Genomic DNA, 24,545 nt, shown 5'->3' on the forward strand with positions numbered 1-24,545 from the left:
GCATGTCTTTGGACTGTGGGGGAAACCGGAGCACCTGGAGGAAACCCACGCGGACACGGGGAGAACATGCAAACTCCGCATAGAAAGGCCCTTGCCGGCCACGGGGCTTGAACCCAGACCTTCTTGCTGTGAGGCAACAGCGCTAACCACTACACCACCATGCCGCCCTTTATCATAATTGAAAACAATATTGGACTTACTATACTACCTTGTCGGGTTTCATTTTCTACTAAATAATTCCCACTATACTCTTTTCCTATTCTTAGTGAGATCATTCTATCAGTTAAAAAACTTTTAACCCATCTATACATTCTCCCTCTTATCCCCAACTGATGCAACCTAATTATTAACCCCTCTTTCCACATCATATCATATGCTTTTTCAACATCAAAAAAATACAACAGCTACACTCTCTTTATCAACCTGAGCTTTCCTAATTTCATGTTCTAGATACAGAGCGGGATCTATAGTGCTTCTTTCTTTCCAAAATCCACTTTGATAACATTTTATTACACCTTTGATTTCTAAATAATAGACTAACCTTTCTTTAATCATTTTTTCCATAATTTTTCCTGCATGAGATGTTAGGGCTATTGGTCTATAACACGGTGCGAAGCTCAGATCTTTACCTGGTTTACAAACAGGAACAAATATGGATTCCTTCCACTGATTGGGCAATGCTCCCTCTTCCCAAATCTTATTATACATTTTTAATAGTATTTCCTTACTTCTATCACTAAGAATTTTTTTTAACATTAAGTAGCTTATTTGGTCTTTCCCTGGAGTTGTCTTTCCAGATATCTCATCTCATCTCATTATCTCTAGCCGCTTTATCCTGTTCTGCAGGGTCACAGACATGCTGGAGCCTATCCCAAATGACTACGGGCGAAAGGCGGGGTACACCCTGGACAAGTCGCCAGGTCATCACAGAGCTGACACATAGACACAGACAACCATTCACACCTACGGTCAATTTAGAGTCACCAGTTAACCTAACCTGCATGTCTTTGGACTGTGGGGGAAACCGGAGCACCTGGAGGAAACCCACGCGGACACGGGGAGAACATGCAAACTCTGCACAGAAAGGCCCTCGCCGGCCACGGGGCTTGAACCCGGACCTTCTTGCTGTGAGGCGACAGCGCTAACCACTACACCACCGTGCCACCCTTTCCAGATATCTTCAGTGCTTTATTCAATTCTGTAATTGAAAACATCAAATTAATTGTACAGTGGTGCTTGAAAGTTTGTGAGCCCTTTAGAATTTTCTTTATTTCTGCATAAATATGACCTAAAACATCATCAGATTTTCGCACAAGTCCGAAAAGTAGATAAAGAGAGCCCAGTTAAACAAATGAGACAAAAATATTATACTTGGTCATTTATTTATTGAGGAAAATGATCCAATATTACATATCTGTGAGTGGCAAAAGTATGTGAACCTCTAGGATTAGCAGTTAATTTGAAGGTGAACTTAGAGTCAGGTGTTTTCAATCAGTGGGATGACAGTCAGGTGTGAGAGGGCACCCTGTTTTATTTAAAGAACAGGGATCTATCAAAGTCTGATCTTCACAACACATGTTTGTGGAAGTGGATCATGGCACGAACAAAGGAGATTTCTGAGGACCTCAGAAAAAGAGCTATCTGGAAAAGGTTACAAAACCATCTCTAAAGAGTTTGGACTCCACCAATCCACAGTCAGACAGACTGTGTACAAATGGAGGAAATTCAAGACCACTATTACCTATCTACCCCAGGAGTGGTCGACCAACAAAGATCACTCCAAGAGCAAGGTGGGTAATACTCGGCGAGGTCACAAAAGACCCCAGGGTCACTTTTAAGCAACTGAAGGCCTCTCTCACATTAACATTAGCCAATGTTCATGAGTCCACCATCAGGAGAACACTGAACAACAAAGGTGTGCATGGCAGGTTTGCAAGGAGAAAGCCACTGCTCTCCAAAAAGAACATTGTTGCTCGTCTACAGTTTGCTAAAGATCACATGGACAAGCCAGAAGGCTATTGGAAAAATGTTTTGTGCATGGATGAGACCAAAATAGAACTTTTTGGTTTAAATGAGAAGCGTTATGTTTGGAGAAAGGAAAACACTGCATTCCAGCATAAGAACCTTATCCCATCTGTGAAACATGGTGGTGGTAGTATCATGGTTTGGGCCTGTTTTGCTGCATCTGGGCCAAACCGGCTTGCCATCATTGATGTAACTATGAATTCTGAATTATACCAGCGAATTCTAAAGGAAAATGTCAGGACATTTGTCCATGAACTGAATCTCAAGAGAAGGTGGGTCATGCAGCAAGACAACGACCTTGTCTTCCAAAGAATTCTACCAAAGAATGGTTAAAGAAGAATAAAGTTAATGTTTTGGAATGGCCAAGTCAAAGTCCTGACCTTAATCCAATTGAAATGTTGTGAAAGGACTTGAAGCGAGCAGTTCATGTGAGGAAACCGACCAATATCCCAGAGTTGAAGCTGTTCTGTATGGAGGACTGGGCTAAAATTCCTCCAAGCCATCATGCAAGACTGATCAACAGTTACCGGAAACATTTAGTTGCAGTTATTGCTGCACAAGGGGGTCACACCAGATACTGAAAGCAAAGGTTCACATACTTTTGCCACTCACAGATATGTAGTATTGGATCATTTTCCTCAATAAATAAATGGCCAAGTATAATATTTTTGTCTCATTTGTTTAACTGGGTTTTCTTTATCTACTTTTAGGACTTGTGTGAAAATCTGATGTTTTAGTTCATATTTATGCAGAAATATAGAAAATTCTAAAGGGTTCACAAACTTTCAAGCACCACCGTATTTCCATATTCCCCTTTCGTCCTGAAGTGCTTCTATGTTTTTACCTATTGTCCCTTCCCTCCCTCTTTTTTCCACATCTCTCATGTTACCTGTACTATGTACTTTAACAAAGGTCCTTGCTAAAATTTCTGCTTTGCTCTTATTGTCTATTATTATATTTCTACCATCTTTCATTATCAGATATCCATATTCTTTCCTATTTCCAGACATATTTTTAATCATACTCCATACTCTATCTAATGGTGTATTTCTACCTAGTGATTCACAATATTTCCTCCAATATTCTCTCTTTTAGTCCGCTTTATTATACTCCTCACGACTTCCTGCTTTCTTTTGTAGTCAATCAAATTTTGAATACTCAATGTTTTGTTTTTGTTTTGTTTTTTTCAAAACTTTGAAAGCCTGATTTTGACTTTGTATTGCCTTAGTGCATTCATGTGTCCACCATGGAACTATCCTTTCTATTACCACTTATTTTTGGGATAGACTCTTTTGCTGCTCCTATTATAATTCCACTTATTTCAGAATTCAAGTCATTAACATTGACTTTCAGTTTCTCCTCACATAATACTTACTCCAATCAGCTTCCTCAGTTGCTGATTCTGTACCTCTCACCACATTCACCCTTGTGCCTGAACCATCATTTAAACACACCAATTCCTTTTCATCCATTATTTCTTCTATAATGTCTCCATTTGGGTCTTTAAACAGCATATTGTGCTGTGTGCAAAGAAGTCTCCACACCAGACTACTTTCCCTCTTCAATACTCCAAAATGCATTCTAATTTTCCTTTGTCTAACTATTTACATGGGTTATAGAAGTTTGTAATTTTCATACTTCCTTCTCTAGTCCATATTTCAATCACAACTATTTCTAACTCTTGTACTGTCATTAGCTGTCTGTATTTCATTCCTTGTCTGATAAATGTTGCACATCCTCCACCATTTCCATTGACCCTGTCTTTGCGTATGCTATGATATCCTTTAATATTAAACTCTAGACCTGGTTTGAGCCATATTTCCTGTATGCATATAACATCTGGTTTTGTTTTTAATGAATTGATGTATCCTTTACACTCTTGCCCATTTGGTATCAGATTTCTAGCATTCCACTGAACTATAACCATTATGGTATGATTTGATGACTTCCCTCTGCTGTCCCTTCTCCTTGACTAAGATCTGCACATATCTTTTCCCAAGATAAGTCCTTTGTTCAAGAACTTTGCTGCTGCCTTCACTATAATTTTGATTTTTTCCGTTTTAGTCTGAGCAGTTGATAACATAGGCTAGAAACAGAACCAATCTGTTGCGATTCCTGTTTGGTAGTTATCTGACAACCCTCCCTCTTTGCTTGCCTCTTTATTGTGGATTATACTTTCATTTTTTCCTCTACATTCACAATCTTCACTGCCTCTGCATAAGTTACTCTCCGTTCTGTTCTTACTTGTTGAACCTCAACTGCCTGTTTCCTGACTATGCATCCTCCATATGTTGCTGTGTGATTTCTTCTGCAGTTACAACATTTTACTGCACTATTCCTCCCACATTCTCCATATGCATGCTCCCCTCCACATCTTCCACGTCTCTGCTTTCCCTTGCACACACTAGCAATGTGGCCATACCTCTGACACTTACAGCATCTAAGGGTAGGAGGAACATATGCTCTTACACTGAAGCTCATATATCCAGCCATCACCTTTCCTGGAAGAACTTCATCTTTGAACTCCAGTAACACAGATGGACTATCAACTCTTTCCCCATTCCTAAATGCTTGTAGCCATCTAATGCCTGTTATTGTTCCTCCTTTAAGCATTTCCTTCAGTTCATCCAGATTTTCTCCTCGGGGAATTCCTGATATCACTCCCCTAACTCTGTTTCTCTCACCAATCACTCTTCTTTCTGCTATTTCTTTCTTACATACTGTTTGCAGTTTAAACACTTTATTTCTCTGTTCAGCATTTTTACACTTCACCAGCAAACTGCCATCTCTTAACAGCTTGGCCATCTCTATATCTCCAATGGCTTTTCTCAATCCATTTGTCAAGGCAATCGGACTTACTGACGATACCTCATTTCCTGCTTTAAACTTAAGAATAATCTTAAACTCTTCCATCATTATTTTTTCCATGCTTCATTTCTTTCCTCATCCTCTTCAAGTGCTTGTTTGCCTGGTGTTGTCACTGTGTTATTTTTCCTTTCCTTCCTTCCTCTTCCTATCACTACTCTTCACCATTCAAGGTCCATATCTTCCTCCTCAGAAAGTCCTCCACTGCTACTAGCCATTCTGATCCAGTCACAATCCAGATTATGCCAAAACCACCTTCTTGAGAGCCACGTCATCCGACTCCTCCCTCTAACGTTCCAACCGAGCGCGTTGATACACAGGGTGGGGAAAGACCTGCATCTCCCAGCCCCAGAGTCAGGGTCCTTCCAGAACAGGCTGATTTATACAGACATCATGTGACAGATCATGTGACACTTTGATTGCACACAGGTGGATATTAAACAACTAATTATGTAACTTATGAAGTGAATTGGTTGGACCAGTTCTTATAGAGGACTTGCAACCATGTGATCAAAATGTGCTACGTCATTAGCATCCGCCATGATGGTGGATATACAAAGCAACTAGGATGACAGCCATTGAAAGCGTGTCTGTAAGCAATGCTGAATTTTCTCAGTATTACCATGATTGGAACGATCGAATGAAGATAGATATGTGTGGTTTTGACCTATATTATTTTTAAAAATAATATGGGTCAAAACCATACATATCTATCTTCAAAAGCCAGGCTTTTCTGAAGATAAGATGCTTCTACCGACCATCAAGTACGAATACAAGTCATTTTGTCCAAAGCCTTTCTCATACGCACTGTTATTTTATGTTTCGGGTATTTGTTTGTTCAAAGAAAGGAGGAATTCTCAACTGAATTTGACCGAAACAAAACACATTTTTGTAAAGCAAATGAGTGCCATAGTATGGATTATATTAAATCTTTAGGCGCCGAGCAACACTCTTGCGGGGGCTTCATTCATGAATCCCGGGCCGAGACAGTCCTACCGACCCGAGACCATGCTCTTTCCAAGGGAGAGGCTTAGAGGGAGGTGCCTGTAAAATTTGTCTTCACTGCGAGCTCTGCTGACCAAGTTATTAATTTTTTAAAGCTGGCTCAATCATGTTAAATATTTAGGTGCTGAGCAATGCTTTCGTGGGAGCTTCGTTCATGAATCCTGGGCCGAGGCACAGTCCTACCAACCCCAGACCATGCTCTTTCCAGGGGGGAGGCTTAGAGGGAGGTGCCTGTAAAATTTGGCTTCACTGTGAGCTCCATTGGCCAAGTTATTAATTTTTAAAGCTGGCTGGATCATGTTAAATTTTTAGGCGCAGAGCAGCGCTCTCACGGAGCTTTCATTCGCGAACACAGGAATACCTGAAATATAAAATAATTGATAGTGTATCTGAAAAAGGCTTCGGACAGAATGTCTTAACTATTGGACGAAATGGCCATTGGAAGAAGTGTCCCGATCCCTTCGTCTCCTCTCCGTACTAAGCCTCAGAGTTTCTTCTTTCCGAATCACGGACGGAATTTTAAAAAATCGGAACATGCCACAGTCATGAGTACTGTTGTGACCACAAACATATACAGCACAAAGATATGGCATAGCTAAAAGAACACTTAAAGCAGTGGAAAAACAAAGAGAGTTGCACACTATGTTTTGTATTGAATGTCACTTGACCCCGCATTTGTTTTTTTAAAGATACTTTTTGGGCTTTTTTTCACCTTTATTGGATAGGACAGCATAGAGACAGGAAATGAGTGGGAGAGAGAGACGGGGAGGGAGCGGGAAATGACCTCGGGTCAGAATCGAACCCGGGTCTCCGGTATGGTGCCTTATCCACCTGAGCCACAACGTCCCCTTGACCCTGCATTTGTATCTCCACCAACATGGCTGACATCCGGGTTTCTATTTTGCTTTGATGTCACTTGCAAGTCAAGGATTTAGGGGTTTCATATGAAAGGGGGTGAATACCTATGCACACTCCAGATTTCTGTTTTGTCATCTGAATTATTGTTTGTGTCACAATAAAAAAAAATTGCACCTTTTAAAGTTGTAGGCATGTTGTGTAAATAAATGATGCTATCCCCCTAAAAATCCATTTTTCACTCCAGCTTGTCATGCATACAGGACAAACACCAAGGGGAATGAATACTTTTGCAAGACACTGTATCTATAGACCTGTAAATGCAAGTTGTGTTATTTAGCTTTGTGAAAGTTATATTTAACCTAAGAAGCCCTCCAAGCTGAATTTATATCTAACCTAAGAATGTCTTGATCAAATGATTATCTTCCTGTTATCTTAATTAATGTCAAAGGAAGGCTGGTATACAAATAATTTCTGATCGATTTTGATAAATTCTGAAGTACACTAGAGTCAGTTCGTGCCTTTTAGTGGAATAACCACCCCATCTGTTGTTGATTCCCTTAAAATGCTGCTTTTGTTCTGTTGCTTTATAGGTCCAGATTGTTCACAAAAAGTTAGACTTGAGCAATGTGCAGGCGAAATGTGGTTCAAAAGACAATATCCACCACAAGCCAGGTAGATGCTTTGTCATGTACTTTGTGTTCGCTTTTCATAATAGTGGTACACTATGACAGACCACTTTATTGTATATTGCAATATCAAATGGCTGAGATTAGTATTACTCTGATAATTAACAAACAATACTGTTACTGTATGGTCCATCATGTTTCATTTTGTTTCTTGTAGGAGGTGGAAACATTGAGATCAGATCTGAGAAGTTGGAATTCAAGGGGCAGTCAAAGATTGGCTCTCTAGACAACATTGGCCATGTGGCTGGAGGCGGTCAGAAGAGGGTAAGAAGAAAGAAAGGGTTTCATTAGAAACCGTTCATTTCTAGACGGTTGATGCCACGTTGGTTTGTGCTTCCATCAGCATTCCTTCTTTCTGTCTGAAAGAGGTGTTATATTAATGCATATGGAAATGCTAAATTGCCACATTATCTACAACCCCAATTCCAAAAAAGTTGGGACAAAGTACAAATTGTAAATAAAAACGGAATGCAATGATGTGGAAGTTTCAAAATTCCATATTTTATTCAGAATAGAACATAGATGACATATTAAATGTTTAAACTGAGAAAATGTATCATTTAAAGAGAAAAATTAGGTGATTTTAAATTTCATGACAACAACACATCTCAAAAAAGTTGGGACAACGCCATGTTTACCACTGTGAGACATCCCCTTTTCTCTTTACAACAGTCTGTAAACATCTGGGGACTATCTTATATGGCCAAGTTGCTCAAGTTTAGGGATAGGAATGTTAGCCCATTCTTGTCTAATGCAGGATTCTAGTTGCTCAACTGTCTTAGGTCTTTTTTGTCGTATCTTCCGTTTTATGATGCGCCAAATGTTTTCTATGGGTGAAAGATCTGGACTGCAGGCTGGCCAGTTCAGTACCCGGACCCTTCTTCTACGCAGCCATGATGCTGTAATTGATGCAGTATGTGGTTTGGCATTGTCATGTTGGAAAATGCAAGGTCTTCCCTGAAAGAGACATCATCTAGATGGGAGCATACTGTATGTTGCTCTAGAACCTGGATATATGTGGGAGAGAGTGTGAGTGGCTCCTCAGCCAATGAGAGGGCACGTCAGGTATGGAGGGAGAGTGGAGAGGCGGAGCGGAGTTGAACAAAGGGACTTATCGAAACATGGCGGCGAGCACCATGAGCCGGAGAAGTTTGGTGCGGTGAAGTTTTATTCTGTTGACAAGGAAACTTGTCATTTGCAAAGTTCGGGTGTTGGAACGGTGTGAGTGGTGACAGTTGGCGAGCCTAAGTGGGAAGACGGCGCTGGGGTCCATGAACACTGGTTTGCTCCGATCCGAACAGGTTGAAAGTTTCCTTCATTCTCTCCCTCGCTGTCCTTCCACGGGTTTGTGAGTATACCCTGCCACCTGACTTCACGCAAAGCAGCACTGTTTTAAGGAGTCCTTTACAACTCCTTAAAGACTAAACATTTGTGCAACTGCTAGATTAAGTGCTATGGAACTGAGTAACGTCGTTTCATGTTGAGGAACTGTGCTCACAATTGCATTTATGGACATTCGGAACTCCGTGACATTATTGCCTGTATTCTTACTTGTGCATGGTGATTTTGATTTGTACACTGTAATGTTGAAGGTCTTTCATTTATGTGGTGGTAGCCTTACTTTTGATTGCCCTAGTGAGTGTATTAAGGTGGGCTAATCAGGCTTATTTTGATTTTTGCAAACGAGATTTACTGTTTGATACTATTATTCGGTGTATCTATTAGTGCAGTCCCGGGACCTATAGGTTTGTTAATTGTGTTGTGTGAAACGCCTAGGTTGATATTGAAAATAAGAGTGTTGGGTTAATAAGAAACTGAATGTGTTAAACTGCCTCTGAAGGCCCCTTTGTAACAAAAATTTAAGTGGAGTACTGAAGATTACTTATCAACTTTTTTTATTTCGTTTCATTATTTTTCTAAATAAGATATCTCATTATTTCATTTAACATTTGCTAGTAGCCTTGGCGCTTAGAGCTCTAATAAAATAATTGGTTTATTCAAACTGGTTTCTTATTCTAAGTTGTGGGGTGGGAAACATAGACATAACGCACAGCTATACATACACACACACATGCACATATCTCAAGTAACTACTATTCCTATACCAGCCGCTATCCCATTTAGTTCTAAGTAAACTCAGGTTAGTTGTCTTTAAGTGGGCGCTGCCCCTTACATTTGGAGTATACGAACAGGACGAACATTTGTGCTGCATACCTCTTTATATTCATTCCTTGGCTTTAAATTAGCTTAGTTAACAATGTCAGAAGAAATGAATCAGCTGCGTGAGCAGTTTGAAGAGCTTCAAGCAAAGTTTGCCGAACAATCTTCTCAAATGAAGGAACAAACAGCGTCCTTGAACAGGCGAGGTCTGACCAAAGAGAAGCTCTGGCTATGGCAAAAGCTGTATTAGAGCAGAAAAACCAACCCACTGTCTTCATACAGAGAGATAGAAAGTGCACAGATTTCACAGGCAGTAAAAGAAGTGATGAACAGAGTATAGAAGAGTGGATAGCTTCAATGAAGTCATACTTTAAAGTTTGTAAAATTCCTGAAGAGGATAAAGTAGAACTCATAAAGCAGCATCTGAAGGGGGAAGCCAAACTCACCGTTAGATTGGAGAGTAGCACTACAGATGCTGAGTCTGTTTTCAAAGTCCTAGAGGAGGTGTATGGTGATAAGGTCCCTGTAGGCACACGATTAAGAGAGTTCTATGATCGCAAACAAGTAGCTGGTGAAAAAATTAGGGCGTTTGCTTATGATCTTCAGGAAAAGCTTCGTAGATTAATGCGGCGCAATGGAAAGCGCTTTCCAGACCCGGATGTTGTGCTTAAAGAGCAGTTTGTGTTGGGCTTGAATGATGACTCCTTACGCAGAGAGATGAAGCGGCAGACCAAGACAGAGCCATCTCAAACATTCAGTGCACTCATGCAGGCTGCGATCGACTGGTCAGAAGAGGAAGAGGTTCTGTCAGCTATGCCGGTCAAGAACCCCAACCGAAGCACAATAAGCACCACGTCTGCTGAAAACAGCCCTTCTGCACTGTCACTGCAGTCACTGCATGAATCTATACAAAAACTTGCAGCAAGACAGGATGAGCTTTTCACAGCATTGCAAAGATCTGAGCTGCACAATAGCCCACAGGCGGCAGTTAAAAAGCCACCTCTTCGAGACCAAGAGGACAGACTCATCTGTTATACATGTGGGCAACCCGGGCATACAAGTCGAAACTGCCAACAAAGAAAAGAGGTAACGTTCCAAGCTAATGCTGCAGTGACCGAGCCAGAGCAAACTGAACAGGAGAAGGCAAAAATCAGCACAGCAGCAGTAAAACCTAACACATTGGCTTTTGACTGGCCTGGGCAGGTTGAGGGTGCTGAAAGTGCCTTTGGCAACTGTTTTACAGTAGATGTGCTTATCGATGGAGTGAGAACGTGCTGCCTGTTAGATACTGGCTCTGAAGTCACCACTATTTCAGAGACGCACTTTAAAAGACAGTTTGGAGGGAAAACTTTGTCACCTGCCAAATGGGTAAAATTAACCACTGCAAATGGGTTGGACATCCCCATAATTGGGTGCCTGTATGCTGACATTGAGTGCTTGTGAAAGAGGCTCCCAGGAAAGTGTGTGTTCGTGCTTCGAGATAAGACTGATGGTGGCGGTGGAGCCTCAGGCATACTAGGCATGAATGTGCTCGGCGAGCTTCGCAGCCTCTTCCTTGGCCTAGAGGGTGTTCAGAAGATGGACAGGCATGGGCAGCAGGGTGGGGGTGCGAGCCTTCATCGTGTCTTCATGGAAATGGGCAAGGAAGAGCAAATGGTGGACCGTAATGGGAGAATTGGCTTCGTCAAAGTGGGCGGTAGGCGGGCTGTTGTTATCCCCCCCTGCAGTGAGACAGTCATTGAAGGTCGTTGTCGGGTGCCCCCTAAAATAAAATACCAGGTCTTGGTGGAGGCTTCATCTACTGTGAACACGCCTTCAGGGCTGTTGATAGCCAACATTCTAGCAAACTCAGTGGGCGGGAAGGTCCCAGTCCGGCTAATGAACCCAAGCCACAAACCCATTGTTTTGCCTCCAAGAGCAAGAGTGGCTGAACTATGTAAGCCACACAAAGTGCTGCCTAAAGAGGTAGTGGCTTTTGAAGAGGCAGTAGGTGAGCTCCGAGTCAAAGCCATTGCAAGCGAGGTGCAGCCTAAGCGGGAAGAACTAGGGCCATTGGCCATTCCTGTACAAGCAGATCTTCAAGGCCTCACCCCAGACCAAGTGCACCAGCTCGACCACCTGTTGGAGAAGCATCATGCTGTGTTTTCACGAGATGATAGGGATTATGGCTACACCACTAACGTTACACATTGTATCCCCACTGGCAGTGCACACCCCATTAAACAAAGACATCGCAGAGTACCACCCCATGTTTTCCAAGAAGTTAAGCAGCATGTGCAGGATCTAGTGGCACAGGGGGTACTTAAAGAGAGCTGCAGTCCATGGGCATCCCCGGCAGTCGTGGTCATGAAGAGAGACGGATCAGTGCAGTTCTGTTGTGATTACAGGAAGCTTAATAGCGTAACGCACAGAGATGCTTACCCTCTTCCGAGGGTGGAAGAGTCGTTGGACGCCCTGGGCCAGGCACAGCTATTTTCTTCTTTGGACCTCACTGCCGGGTATTTCCAAGTAGCTGTAGCCCCACAAGACCAGGAGAAAACTGCTGTAACGACACCATTCGGCTTGTATCAATGGCCATTTGGGCTCTGCAACACCCCCGCGACGTTTCAGCGACTAATGGAGGTGGTGCTGGGAGATCTGGCTTTTGAAATGTTGTTAATTTATTTGGACGATGTCCTCATATTTTCGAGGGACTTTGACAGTCACCTGCAGCGCTTAGATCTTGTGTTGAGTCGTCTACACGAACATGGCCTCAAGCTCAAACCCAAGAAGTGTTTCTTGCTCAAGAAAGAAGTCAAATTCCTTGGGCATGTAGTCTCGGCCGAAGGAATTCAAGTAGACATGGAAAAGGTGAAGGTGTTGGAAAACTGGCCTGTCCCACGCTCTGTTAAAGAGGTTCGACAAGTAGTAGGCTTCATGTCATACTACAGGCGGTTCGTTCCCCGCTTCGCTCAACTAGCAAGGCCTTTACACACTCTGATGGGCAAACAGAAAAGAGGTGTAATGAATGCTATGTCACAACCATTTGAGTGGGATGAGGAGTGTCAGGCATCATTTGATAGCCTCAGAAGGTGCCTCATGGCCCCACCCATACTTGCATGTCCTGATCTTGGTCTCCCGTTCATAGTGACCACAGATGGAAGTTGCCTAGGCCTGGGAGCAGTCTTGAGCCAAAAACAGGAGGGCATCGAGCGGGTCATAGCCTTTGCTAGTCGGGGTCTGCGGGGCTCAGAGAGAAATGACCGAAACTATAGTGCTTTTAAGCTAGAGCTACTTGCCCTCAAGTGGGCAATCACTGAAAAGTTTTGTGACTTACTGCTCTTCTCTAAATTTACAGTCATTACAGACCACAACCCGCTAAGGTACTTAGAGACTGCCAACCTCAGTGCAGTTGAGCAAAGGTGGGTGGCTCAATTGGCCGAATTTAACTTCGAAGTTCACTATAAACCAGGCAGGATGAACCAAAATGCTGAAGTGCTGTCCCGTATCCCGGTGGCTGGGGAGCCTGAAGTGGAGGACAGAGAGAAAGATTTCCTTGTCATAAGAGAAGATGAGGTGCGCGCCTGTCTGTGGCCAACAAATGGTGCGGATGCGAAAGAGGTACCAGTTCATTCAGCAGCTCAGTCTAAGGTGAGAGGCCAGATCGGTGGATGTAGCTGGGATGAGATGCAGGAACTACAGATGCAGGACCCTGACATTAGCCCTGTCCTGGTTGCGCTGAAAGCCTGCCGAAAGCCCCTGAATAAGGTTCTGCAGACGATGAACTGGCCACAGCGGCAGCTCCTAGGACAGTGGGGGCGACTGAAAATCCAGCATGGTGTCCTATTCCGGTGCCTGCGAGACCCCAGAGATGGTGAAGATGTGCGTCAGCTGGTTGTTCCCGGGCCCCTACAGAGAACAGTGTTTGAGAGGCAACATGACCATGGTGGGCACTTCAGCGAAAAGGGCACGATAGAGGCCCTGAGGCGGGGCTATTATTGGCCTGCTATGGCTAGAGACGTCAAGTGCTGGGTACAGCAATGCAAGCATTTTGCCCTCACGAGACGTTTTCCCCAAGGCTCAAGCCCCAATGACTTGCACAAACGTTGTAGCCCCTTTAGAAGTGCTAGCAATGGACTATACCCTCTTAGAACCATCTGTTGGGGGGTATGAAAATGTCCTTGTGCTTACTGATATGCTTACAAGGTTCACGATAGCAGTTCCAACCAAAGACCAGACAGCTAGAACGACAGCCAATGCAATCATTAAGAACTAGTTTGTCTATTATGGTTGTCCTGCTAGGTTACATTCTGACCAAGGTCGGAACTTTGAGGCCAGTGTCATTAAAGAGCTCTGTCATGTGTACGGGATTGCCAAGAGCAGGACGAGTCCCTATCACCCGCAGGGCAATGCCCAGTGTGAACGTTTTAACAGGACGATGCACAACATACTCAGGTCGCTCCCTGCAGAAAAGAAAAGAAACTGGAGAGAACATCTTCCAGAGTTAACCATGGCCTATAACAGTCACATACACAGCTCGACTGGGTACTCACCCTTTTATCTGCTCTTTGGGAGGGATGCACAACTACCTAGAGACATACTAGGAGGCAAAGACCTGGAAGTTAGTGATGTTGAAAACCTTGATGAGTGGGTCCTCAGCCATCATCAGCGGTTACGGACCGCAGTAGATGCAGCATGCCAAGCTGGACAGGATGCCTCTCGGAGACGGAAGAGGATTTATGATCGCAAAGCCCGCGGAGCGCTCCTTAGACCGGGAGACAGAGTTCTTTTGTGGAATCACCGACCACGGGGAAGAAATAAGATTCAGGATCGCTGGGAGTCAGATCCCTACCTGGTGGTGGCCCAGAACCACCCTGATATGCCAGTCTTCACCATTAAGCCAGAGGCTGGCGGCCCTACTCGAGTTGTACACAGAGACCAGTTGAAACCCTGCACTTTCGAAGTCCCCAGGTTTCAAAGAAGTCCCAAATCCCATTGTTCACATAGGGCTTTAGATCAGACTATGTCTGACGAAGGCGATATGATTTATGTGCCGTATAGTCCCCCCCAGGAACCTCACACGCACCATACACAACATACTCACAACGCTCCTCACACCCACCATGCACCTCACACTCACAACATGCACACCCACGGTCCACAAGACAGTAACTCTGACACCGGTAGTGGGGATGAACATAGTGAGCAATCAGTTTTAGATGAAGGCCAGGGTACAGGGGTGGAGTCAGAGGGAAGTGCATCATTTGCTGATGTAGATGGGTCCAGTACAGATAGTGAGGATCAGCCTCTGCCTCCTAGGCCTCAGAGAAGTTCAAGGGGTCAGCTCCCTATTAGGTTTCAGGATTATGTCTTGAAATAGTTTAAACATGTTTTGTTTTGCTGTAATATGTTATTGCATTTGATTTTAACATGTATCGTGTTCTTACCTTGTGTGCTACCTCTGTTTATGTTTGATGTAAAAGAAGAGAAAAAAAAGCTTTTCTGTAAAAAAAAAAAGAAGAGAAGAGCTTTTCTGTGGTCCCTGTGGCACGTCCGGACTATGGCGTACTAATGGACATTGCTCAACGTGGTCCAGTGCTGTCATGAAGTCTTGGTGGTGGCAGGGTTTGGAAGGGGGGAATGTGGGAGAGGGCATGAGTGGCTCCTCAGCCAATGAGAGGGCATGTCAGGTATGGAGGGAGAGTGGAGAGGCGGAGCGGAGTTGAACAAAGGGACTTATCGAAACATGGTGGCGAGCACCATGAGCCGGAGAAGTCTGGTGCGGTGAAGTTTTATTCTGTTGACAAGAAAACTTGTCATTTGCAAAGTTCGGGTGTTGGAACGGTGTGAGTGGTGACAGCTGGTGAGCCTAAGCGGGAAGATGGCGCTGGGGTCCATGAACACTGGTTTGCTCCGATCCGAACAGGTTGAAAGTTTCCTTCATTCTCTCCCTCGCTCTCCTTCCATGGGTTTGTGAGTATACCCTGCCACCTGACTTCACGCAAAGCAGCACTGTTTTAAGGAGTCTTTTACAACTCCTTAAAGACTAAACATTTGTGCAACTGCTGGATTAAGTGCTACGGAACTGAGTAACGTTGTTTCACGTTGAGGAACTGTGCTCACAATTGCATTTATGGACATTCGGAACTCCGTGACATTATTGCCCGTATTCTTACTTGTGCATGGTGATTTTGATTTGTACACTGTAACGTTGAAGGTCTTTCATTTATGTGGTGGTAGCCTTACTTTTGATTGCCCTAGTGAGTGTATTAAGGTGGGCTAATCAGGCTTATTTTGATTTTTGCAAACAAGATTTACTGTTTGATACTATTATTCGGTGTATCTATTAGTGCAGTCCCGGGACCCAATTGTGTTGTGTGAAATGCCTAGGTTGATATTGAAAATAAGAGTGTTGGGTTAATAAGAAACTGAATGTGTTAAACTGTCTCTGAAGGCCCCTTTGTAACAAAAATTTAAGTGGAGCACTGAAGATTACTTATCTACTTTATTTCGTTTCATTATTTTTCTAAATAAGATATCTCATTATTTCATTTAACATTTGCTAGTAGCCTTGGAGCTTAGAGCTCTAATAAAATAATTGGTTTATTCAAACTGGTTTCTTATTCTAAGTTGTGGGGTGGGAAACATAGACATAACACACAGCTATACATACACACACATGCACACATCTCAAGTAACTACTATTCCTATACCAGCTGCTATCCCATTTAGTTCTAAGTAAACTCAGGTTAGTTGTCTTTAAGTGGGCACTGCCCCTTACATATACCTTTCAGCATTGATGGTGTCTTTCCAGATGTGTAAGCTGCCCATGCCATACGCACTAATGCAACCCCATACCATCAGAGATGCAGGCTTCTGAACTGAGCGCTGATAACAACTTGGGTCGTCCTTCTCCTCTTTAGTCCGAATGACACGGCATCCAATTTCCATAAAGAACTTCAAATTTTGATTCGTCTGACTACAGAACAGTTTTCCACTTTGCCACAGTCCATTTTAAATGAGCCTTGGCCCAGAGAAGACGTCTGCACTTCTGGATAATGTTTGGATACGGCTTCTTCTTTGAACTATAGAGTTTTAGCTGGCAACGGCGGATGGCACGGTGAATTGTGTTCACAGATAATGTTCTCTGGAAATATTCCTGCGCCCATTTTGTGATTTCCAATACAGAAGCATGCCTGTATGTGATGCAGTGCCGTCTAAGGGCCCGAAGATCACGGGCACCCAGTATGGGTTTTCTGGCCTTGATCCTTACGCACAGAGATTCTTCCAGATTCTCTGAATCTTTTGATGATATTATGCACTGTAGATGATGATATGTTCAAACTCTTTGCAATTTTACACTGTCAAACTCCTTTCTGATATTGCTCCACTATTTGTCGGTGCAGAATTAGGGGAATTGGTGATCCTCTTCCCATCTTTACTTCTGAGAGCCACTGCCACTCCAAGATGCTCTTTTTATACCCAGTCATGTTAATGACCTATTGCCAATTGACCTAATGAGTTACAATTTGGTCCTCCAGCTGTTCCTTTTTTGTACCTTTAACTTTTCCAGCCTTTTATTGCCCCTGTCCCAACTTTTTTGAGATGTGTTGCTGTCATGAACTTTCAAATGAGCCAATATTTGGCAGGAAATTTCAAAATGTCTCACTTTCGACATTTGATATGTTGTCTATGTTCTATTGTGAATACAATATCAGTTTTTGAGATTTGTAAATTATTGCATTCTGTTTTCGTCTCGTCTCGTCTCGTCTCGTCTTCTTCCGCTTTATCCGGGACCGGGTCGCGGAGGCAGCAGTCTAAGCAGGGAAGCCCAAACTTCCCTTTCCCCAGACACCTCGGCCAGCTCCTCGGGAAGAACACCGAGGCGTTCCCAGGCCAGCCGAGAGACATAGTCCCTCCAGCGTGTCCTGGGTCTTCCCCGGGGCCTCCTCCCGGGGGGACATGCCTGGAACACCTCCCCAGGGAGGCGTCCAGGAGGCATCCGAAAAAGATGCCCGAGCCACCTCAGCTGATTCCTCTCGATGTGGAGCAGCAGCGGCTCTACTCCGAGCTCCTCCCGAGTGACTGTGCTTCTCACCCTATCTCTAAGGGAGCGCCCAGCCACCCTGCGAAGGAAACTCATTTCGGCCGCTTGTATCCGCGATCTTGTCCTTTCGGTCATTACCCAAAGCTCATGACCATAGGTGAGAGTCGGAACGTAGATCGACCGGTAAATTGAGAGCTTCGCCTTTTGGCTCAGCTCCTTCTTCACCACAACGGACCGGTAAAGCGACCGCATCACTGCGGAGGCTGCACCGATCCGCCTGTCGATCTCACGCTCCATCCTTCCCTCACTCGTGAACAAGATCCCGAGATACTTAAACTCCTCCACTTGAGGCAGAACTTCTCCACCAACCTGGAGAGGGCAAGCCACCCTTTTCCGGTCGAGAACCATGGCCTCGGACTTGGAGGTGCTGATTCTCATCCCAGCCGCTTCACACTCGACTGCAAACCGCCCCAGTGCATGCTGAAGGTCCTGGTTTGAAGAAGCCAACAGGACAACATCATCCGCAAAAAGCAGAGATGAAATCCTGTGGTTCCCAAACAGGATTCCTTCTGGCCCCTGGCTGCGCCTAGAAATTCTGTCCATAAAAATTATGAACAGAACCGGTGACAAAGGGCAGCCCTGCCGGAGTCCAACATGCACTGGGAACAGGTCTGACTTACTGCCGGCAATGCGAACCAGACTCCTGCTCCGTTCGTACAGGGACCGGACAGCCCTTAGCAAAGAGCCCCGAACCCCATACTCCCGAAGCACCCCCCACAGAATACTACGGGGGACACGGTCGAATGCCTTCTCCAGATCCACAAAGCACATGTGGACTGGTTGGGCAAACTCCCATGAACCCTCGAGCACCCTATGAAGGGTATAGAGCTGGTCCAGTGTTCCGCGACCAGGACGAAAACCGCATTGTTCCTCCTGGATCCGAGGTTCGACTATTGGTCGAATTCTCCTCTCCAGTACCCTGGAGTAAACCTTCCCTGGGAGGCTGAGAAGTGTGATTCCCCTATAATTGGGGCACACTCTCCGGTCCCCTTTCTTAAAAAGAGGGACCACCACCCCAGTCTGCCACTCCAGAGGCACTGTCCCTGACCGCCACGCGATGTTGCAGAGGCGTGTCAACCAAGACAGCCCCACAACATCCAGAGACTTGAGATACTCAGGGCGGATCTCATCCACCCCCGGTGCCTTGCCACCGAGGAGCTTGCAAACCACCTCAGTGACTTCGGCTTGGGTAATGGACGAGTCCACCTCTGAGTCATCAGCCTCAGTCTCCTCAGTGGAAGACATGACGGTGGGATTGAGGAGATCCTCAAAGTATTCCTTCCACCGCCCGACAATGTCCCCAGTCGAGGTCAACAGCTCCCCACCCGCACTGTAAACAGTGTTGGCAGAGTACTGCTTCCCCCTCCTGAGGCGCCGGACGGTTTGCCAGAATTTCTTCGAGGCCGACCGATAGTCCTTCTCCATGGCCTCCCCGAACTCCTCCCAGTTCCGAGTTTTTGCTTCCGCAACTGCCCGAGCTGCAGCACGCCTGGCCTGCCGATACCCGTCAGCTGCCTCGGGAGTCCTGGAGGTTAACATGGCCCGATAGGACTCCTTCTTCAGCTTGATGGCATCCCTTACTTCTGGTGTCCACCACCGGGTTCGGGGATTGCCGCCACGACAGGCACCGGAGACCTTGCGGCCACAGCTCCGAACAGCTGCATCCACAATGGAGGTAGAGAACATGGTCCACTCAGACTCAATGTCCCCCGCCTCCCTCGGAAGCTGGGAAAAGCTCTCCCGGAGGTGGGAGTTAAAGACCTCCCCGACAGAGTGCTCGGCCAGACGTTCCCAGCAGACCCTCACCATACGTTTGGGCCTGCCAGGTCTGTCCAGCTTCCTCCTCCGCCAGCGGATCCAACTCACCACCAGGTGGTGATCAGTTGACAGCTCAGCCCCTCTCTTCACCCGAGTGTCCAAGACATAGGGCCGGAGATCAGATGAAACGACTACAAAGTCTATCATTGACCTCCGACCTAAGGTGTCCTGGTGCCACGTGCACTTATGGACACCCCTATGCTCGAACATGGTGTTCGTTATGGACAAACCGTGACTAGCACAGAAGTCCAATAACAAAACACCACTCGGGTTCAGATCGGGGAGGCCGTTCCTCCCAACCACGCCCCTCCAGGTGTCACTGTCATCTCCCACGTGAGCATTGAAGTCCCCCAGTAACACAATGGAGTCCCCAGTCTGAGCACTCCTCAGTACCTCTCCCAGGGACTCCAAGAAGGCCGGATACTCTATACTGCTATTTGGGCCATAGGCACAAACAACAGCAAGAGCCCTCTCCCCAATCCGAAGGCGCAGCGAGGCGACCCTCTCGTTCACTGGGGTAAACTCCAACACATGGCGGCTGAGCTGGGGAGCTATAAGCAAGCCCACACCAGCCCGCCGCCGCTCACCACCGGCAACTCCAGAGAAGTGGAGAGTCCAGCCCCTCTCGAGGAGCTGGGTTCCAGAGCCCAAGCTGTGCGTGGAGGTGAGCCCGACTATCTCTAGCCGGTACCTCTCAACCTCCCGCACAAGCTCAGGCTCTTTCCCCCCCAGCGAAGTGACATTCCATGTCCCAACAGCCAGCCGCTGTGTCCGGGGATCAGGTCGTCGAGGCCCCTGCCTTCGACTGCCACCCAATCCACATTGCACCAGTCCCCTACTGCTACCTCTGTGGGTGGTGAACCCACAGGAGGTCGGGCCCACGTCACCTCTTCGGGCTGAGCCCGGCCGGGCCCCATGGGCAAAGGCCCGGCCACCAAGCGCTCGCATACGAGCCCCAACCCCGGGCCTGGCTCCAGGGTGGGGCCCCGGCTGCGTCATCCCGGGCGACGTCACGGTCCTCGGATTTCTCTCCATAGGGGTTTTGGTGAACTGCTCTTAGTCTGGCCTGTCACCTAGGACCTGTCTGCCTTGGGAAACCCTGACAGGGGCATAATGCCCCCGACAACATAGCTCCTAGGATCATTCAAGCACACAAACCCCTCCACCACAATAAGGTGGCAGTTCAAGGAGGGGGCATTCTGTTTTTATTTACGATTTGTACTTTGTCCCAACTTTTTTGGAATCGGGGTTGTAAAATGTTCACCTGACATTTAAACAGTCTATTATGAGTCCACTTTGGCACACGAGCATCATGGACAATTTGATAAATGTTATCTAATGACAAACTGAACTGATTAGGCTCATGCCTGTTTCACAATCGTAAAAATTATTTCACAACTTTATAAGGAAATCACACTTAGCTAGCAAGGTTTTAAACATCTTTAGGCAAACTTACTGTAAAATAATAATAATAATAATTCTTAAATGAAGATTGAGAAAAACAAAGTGTACTAAAAATTAAGGAAAAGAGTGTAACGTTTCAGTGCCGCTCGGACACCATTATCAATCGAGTGTTTGTAAGCTAAGTCAATGTCAAAACATATAAAAACAGATTAGCCTAATGTGAAACAAAAAAGAAAGTGTCAGAGTAAATTCGACTGCTTGTTGTACAAAATGCTCTACATTAGAGAAAGAAGACCAACTCTCAATGTGCAGTTGGACTCCTTACAGGCCAAACTTTTTGTTTAGTATTATGCTAATCTGCTATTATATGTTTTGACATTCAGTGCGTTTACATGCACATAGAGAGAATCGAATTTCTGCCGTTGCTCGACTGAAATCGAAGTTCAAAATGCCATGTATACACCTTAATTCGGCTGAAATTGAACCGAACTTGATTTCTCGGAATCGAGCTACACGACCTAGATTATGCGATTTCTGCCGAGCTACTTAGTGCATGTATACCCTGTTGAGCTACGTATTCGAGCTACTTACTTCAGCACTGCCCCTTCCGGAAGTGACGAGTGACGAGACCACAAGGGAAACACAACAGCCTCGGTCAGCATGACAACGAATCATGACAACGGCATGAATCTTTTCTTTTTGTGGCATTGTTTGCACTGTTAAAATTTAGCTCACTTACTGTATCACCAAATACATCTGTACAGCTGTTGCATAGCTGTGAATTGTGTACATAAACAAGTCATTGTATTTGTGTGTGTGTGTGTGTGTATATATACACACACAAATATATGTCCAACATCTGAAGAATGTCAATAAAAACAAAACAATTGAACTTTTTGTGTGTTTATTAAGACATAAGTTAAATTGTAAGCAAAAAATGGACTTTAGAAAAATATTATTGTGCAAAATAAGTTGTCTTACAAAACAGTGGTCTGCGCCGGACAGTTTGTAGCCATGCAGTCTGTTAGAGCAAGCCTAACAGTTTGAACACGGAACTGCCAGTGTTGCCAGATTGGGGGGTTTTAAGTGCATTTTAGCGGATTTGAACATGTTTTGGACTGGAATACGTCAGCAGTATCTGGCAACACTATAGCTCTTCTTCATGACGACAACCGGAAGTGTACCAACACGATGGGGCGTGTAGCGCCACGTGTGGCTCAATGGCACAGTGGCACAATGCACCTTGCACAATAGCCCGATTTCACTTGTGCATGTAGGATTGGATTTCTCTGGCACCCCTGCTGGGACCCTTTGCTTGATTACCGACAGTAGCTCGATTTGGACGTGCATGTAAACATACTGATTGACTTAGCTTACGAATAATAGTTCCACTTTCCAATTTCTCTCAATAGTTTCATGTGGAAAGTCAGCCTAGGCTAGTGATTGATGTACTGCCCAAGAGAATTCAAAGTTAACATAACAGGTGATGGTTGCTTACTTTCCTTCCATTCTCTCATACAGCTTTCTTACCCTCTCTCTTCTGCTTGCTTTGTGCATCCACATACAAAAATGCCTGAATTTCTTGGTCGCGTTTGAAGAAGATATGAGATTTTGAGGATTGCATAACTTTACTGATCTATAATCAGTGGTGGCAACACAGGGGGCGACCGTCCTCCCTAAAATTATGTTGAGCCCCCCCCCCCAAGTTACGATGGGAGTCCTTTGACTATTTACAAGGAAGAAAAGGAGAGAGTAGTGTGAATAAACAGCCTGCTGCATGCCTTTGTTTTCCCTTATTAAATCCCGCTGCGTCCCTTCATCCCAGCGCCCCGGCGGCATCCCTTTGTACTGTAGGTTGGTAGCACCCATTCGCACCAAAACCGATGCAAATTAGCCTGGCCCTGACATCACCAATTGCCTCCACTTTCCGGGATTTTCCTTATTTGGCTTACGCAGAACTGCAAAACCCATCACTTTTAGTAGACAAGCTGATTTATGAACATTCTGTGGACTAATTAACCCGTTGCTGTGGCAACTGTCTAGACATGTCTGGTCTCCTTGGGTACTCGTGCTAAAGCGGGGACCCTGTGACAGCAAGGCAGTGTCGCTAATTTGTATCTGACTGATAACTCGTGTCCTGTCTGGATGGCTAAATAGCATTCACGAGGTGTACAAGTAGTTTTGGGTGCCCAAAAATTTGATGCTGCTCTAGATCTACATGAATTCGCTTGCTGCCCTGACCAAACCCATGGTAAGAGAGTGTTATCCTCTCAATGATGCTAAGCAGACGTAATTACGTTATAGTATCATTAGTTCTGTTTCATATAGAAAAAAATACATGGATGAAATGTACTCTAATAGAGAGATTAAACTTAGCTTTAATCCACCAAAATTTGCCTCTCTAAATGTGGGAAATAGCATTTTAGAGGGTTGAAAATTCCAAAATTTCCCGGGGGGGCATGCCCCCAGACCCCCCTAGATTTGGCACACCTTTGGTACACGACACGTCCCCTCCCCCATCCAAAACTTCCTGCCACCACCTCTGATAATCCATACCAGTCCAGAAACAGCTGTGAATATACATTATATGGCCAAAAGTTAATGGACACCTGACCATATGTATTTCTTGAACATCTCATTCCAGATTTAGTTCCCTTAAGAAGAAGCCTTTCTTTGTCACATGTACACTCAAGCACAGCAAAATTCTTCCTCTGCATTTAACCCATCTGAAGCAGTGAACACAAGTATGCAATGAGCACACACACATACCCAGAGCAGTAGGCAGCTATGCTGCAGCATCCAGGGAGTAGTTGGGGGTAAGCTGCCTTGCTCAAGGGCACTTCAGCTATGATGCAGAGGGAGGGGAAAGTGCTGTTCATTCGCTCAGCTCCCCTCACATTTTTCCTGCCGGTCCCAGAAATCAAACCAGCAACCCTTTGGGCCCAAGGCTGCTTCTTTAATCTTCAGAGGCAGGTTAGAGAAGCAGCTGTTATGATAACCTTGGCAAACCACGTCTTCATGGAGCTCACATTGTGCACAGGTACACTGCCATACTGGAATATGTTTGCACTCTTCCAATTCCAGTGAATTGTAAAGCTACAACAGACATTCTACACAATTGTTTGCTTCCAACTTTGGGGCAAGAGTTATGGGAAGGCCAGCATGGGCCTTCCCATAACTCTTGTGTGATGGGCAGGTGTCCATAAGCTTTTGGCCATATAGAGTAAAATACCGGCCACATTTTGCTTCCAAACCATTTCCATTGAAAACATTTCTTCTTATCATTTCTGTTATTGCATTTGATTTAGATTTTTCAGTCTACCCAAGAATTTGTTCTCATTTTGCATCCCCTCTGCAATTTATATTGCAACCATCTAATTTTCATTTCTTATGTTTTTGGTTTCGTATGTTGCTTATGTTACCATTCATTTGCCACAATGTGCTGGGTGTGTAGAGAGAGAAAGGGAGAGGTGCAGGCACACCCCAATATGAGGGCTCTCTCTCCCCTGACCCCAGTGACCCCACCACCCCATCATCCATCAGTGTCTCCCCAGAACCTATCCACCTCAGCAACCCCCAGATAAAGATCGAAGACTCCAGTAAGTATCTAGGAAGGGAGTGTGTATGAAATCCATCCA

At 45.1% G+C, this 24,545-nt stretch overlaps 1 protein-coding gene across 6 annotated transcripts in view; it reads left to right on the plus strand.

The window, feature by feature from the left end:
• mapta (microtubule-associated protein tau a) overlaps window positions 1–24,545 on the plus strand; it is a 158,571-nt gene that overhangs the window by 130,523 nt on the left and 3,503 nt on the right. For 4 of the 6 annotated variants that reach the window (XM_060939388.1, XM_060939387.1, XM_060939391.1 and 1 more), the window contains 3 exons: window positions 7,344–7,425; window positions 7,597–7,703; window positions 24,362–24,506. In XM_060939388.1, coding sequence (XP_060795371.1) covers window positions 7,344–7,425; window positions 7,597–7,703; window positions 24,362–24,506 — 334 coding nt within the window. Of the gene's footprint in view, window positions 1–7,343; window positions 7,426–7,596; window positions 7,704–24,361; window positions 24,507–24,545 lie in introns of those variants that run through there. The other 2 variants (XM_060939390.1, XM_060939392.1) reach the window with 2 other exon arrangements.

The sequence above is a fragment of the Neoarius graeffei genome, chromosome 14 (assembly GCF_027579695.1).
Source record: "Neoarius graeffei isolate fNeoGra1 chromosome 14, fNeoGra1.pri, whole genome shotgun sequence".
Lineage (NCBI taxonomy): Eukaryota > Metazoa > Chordata > Actinopteri > Siluriformes > Ariidae > Neoarius > Neoarius graeffei.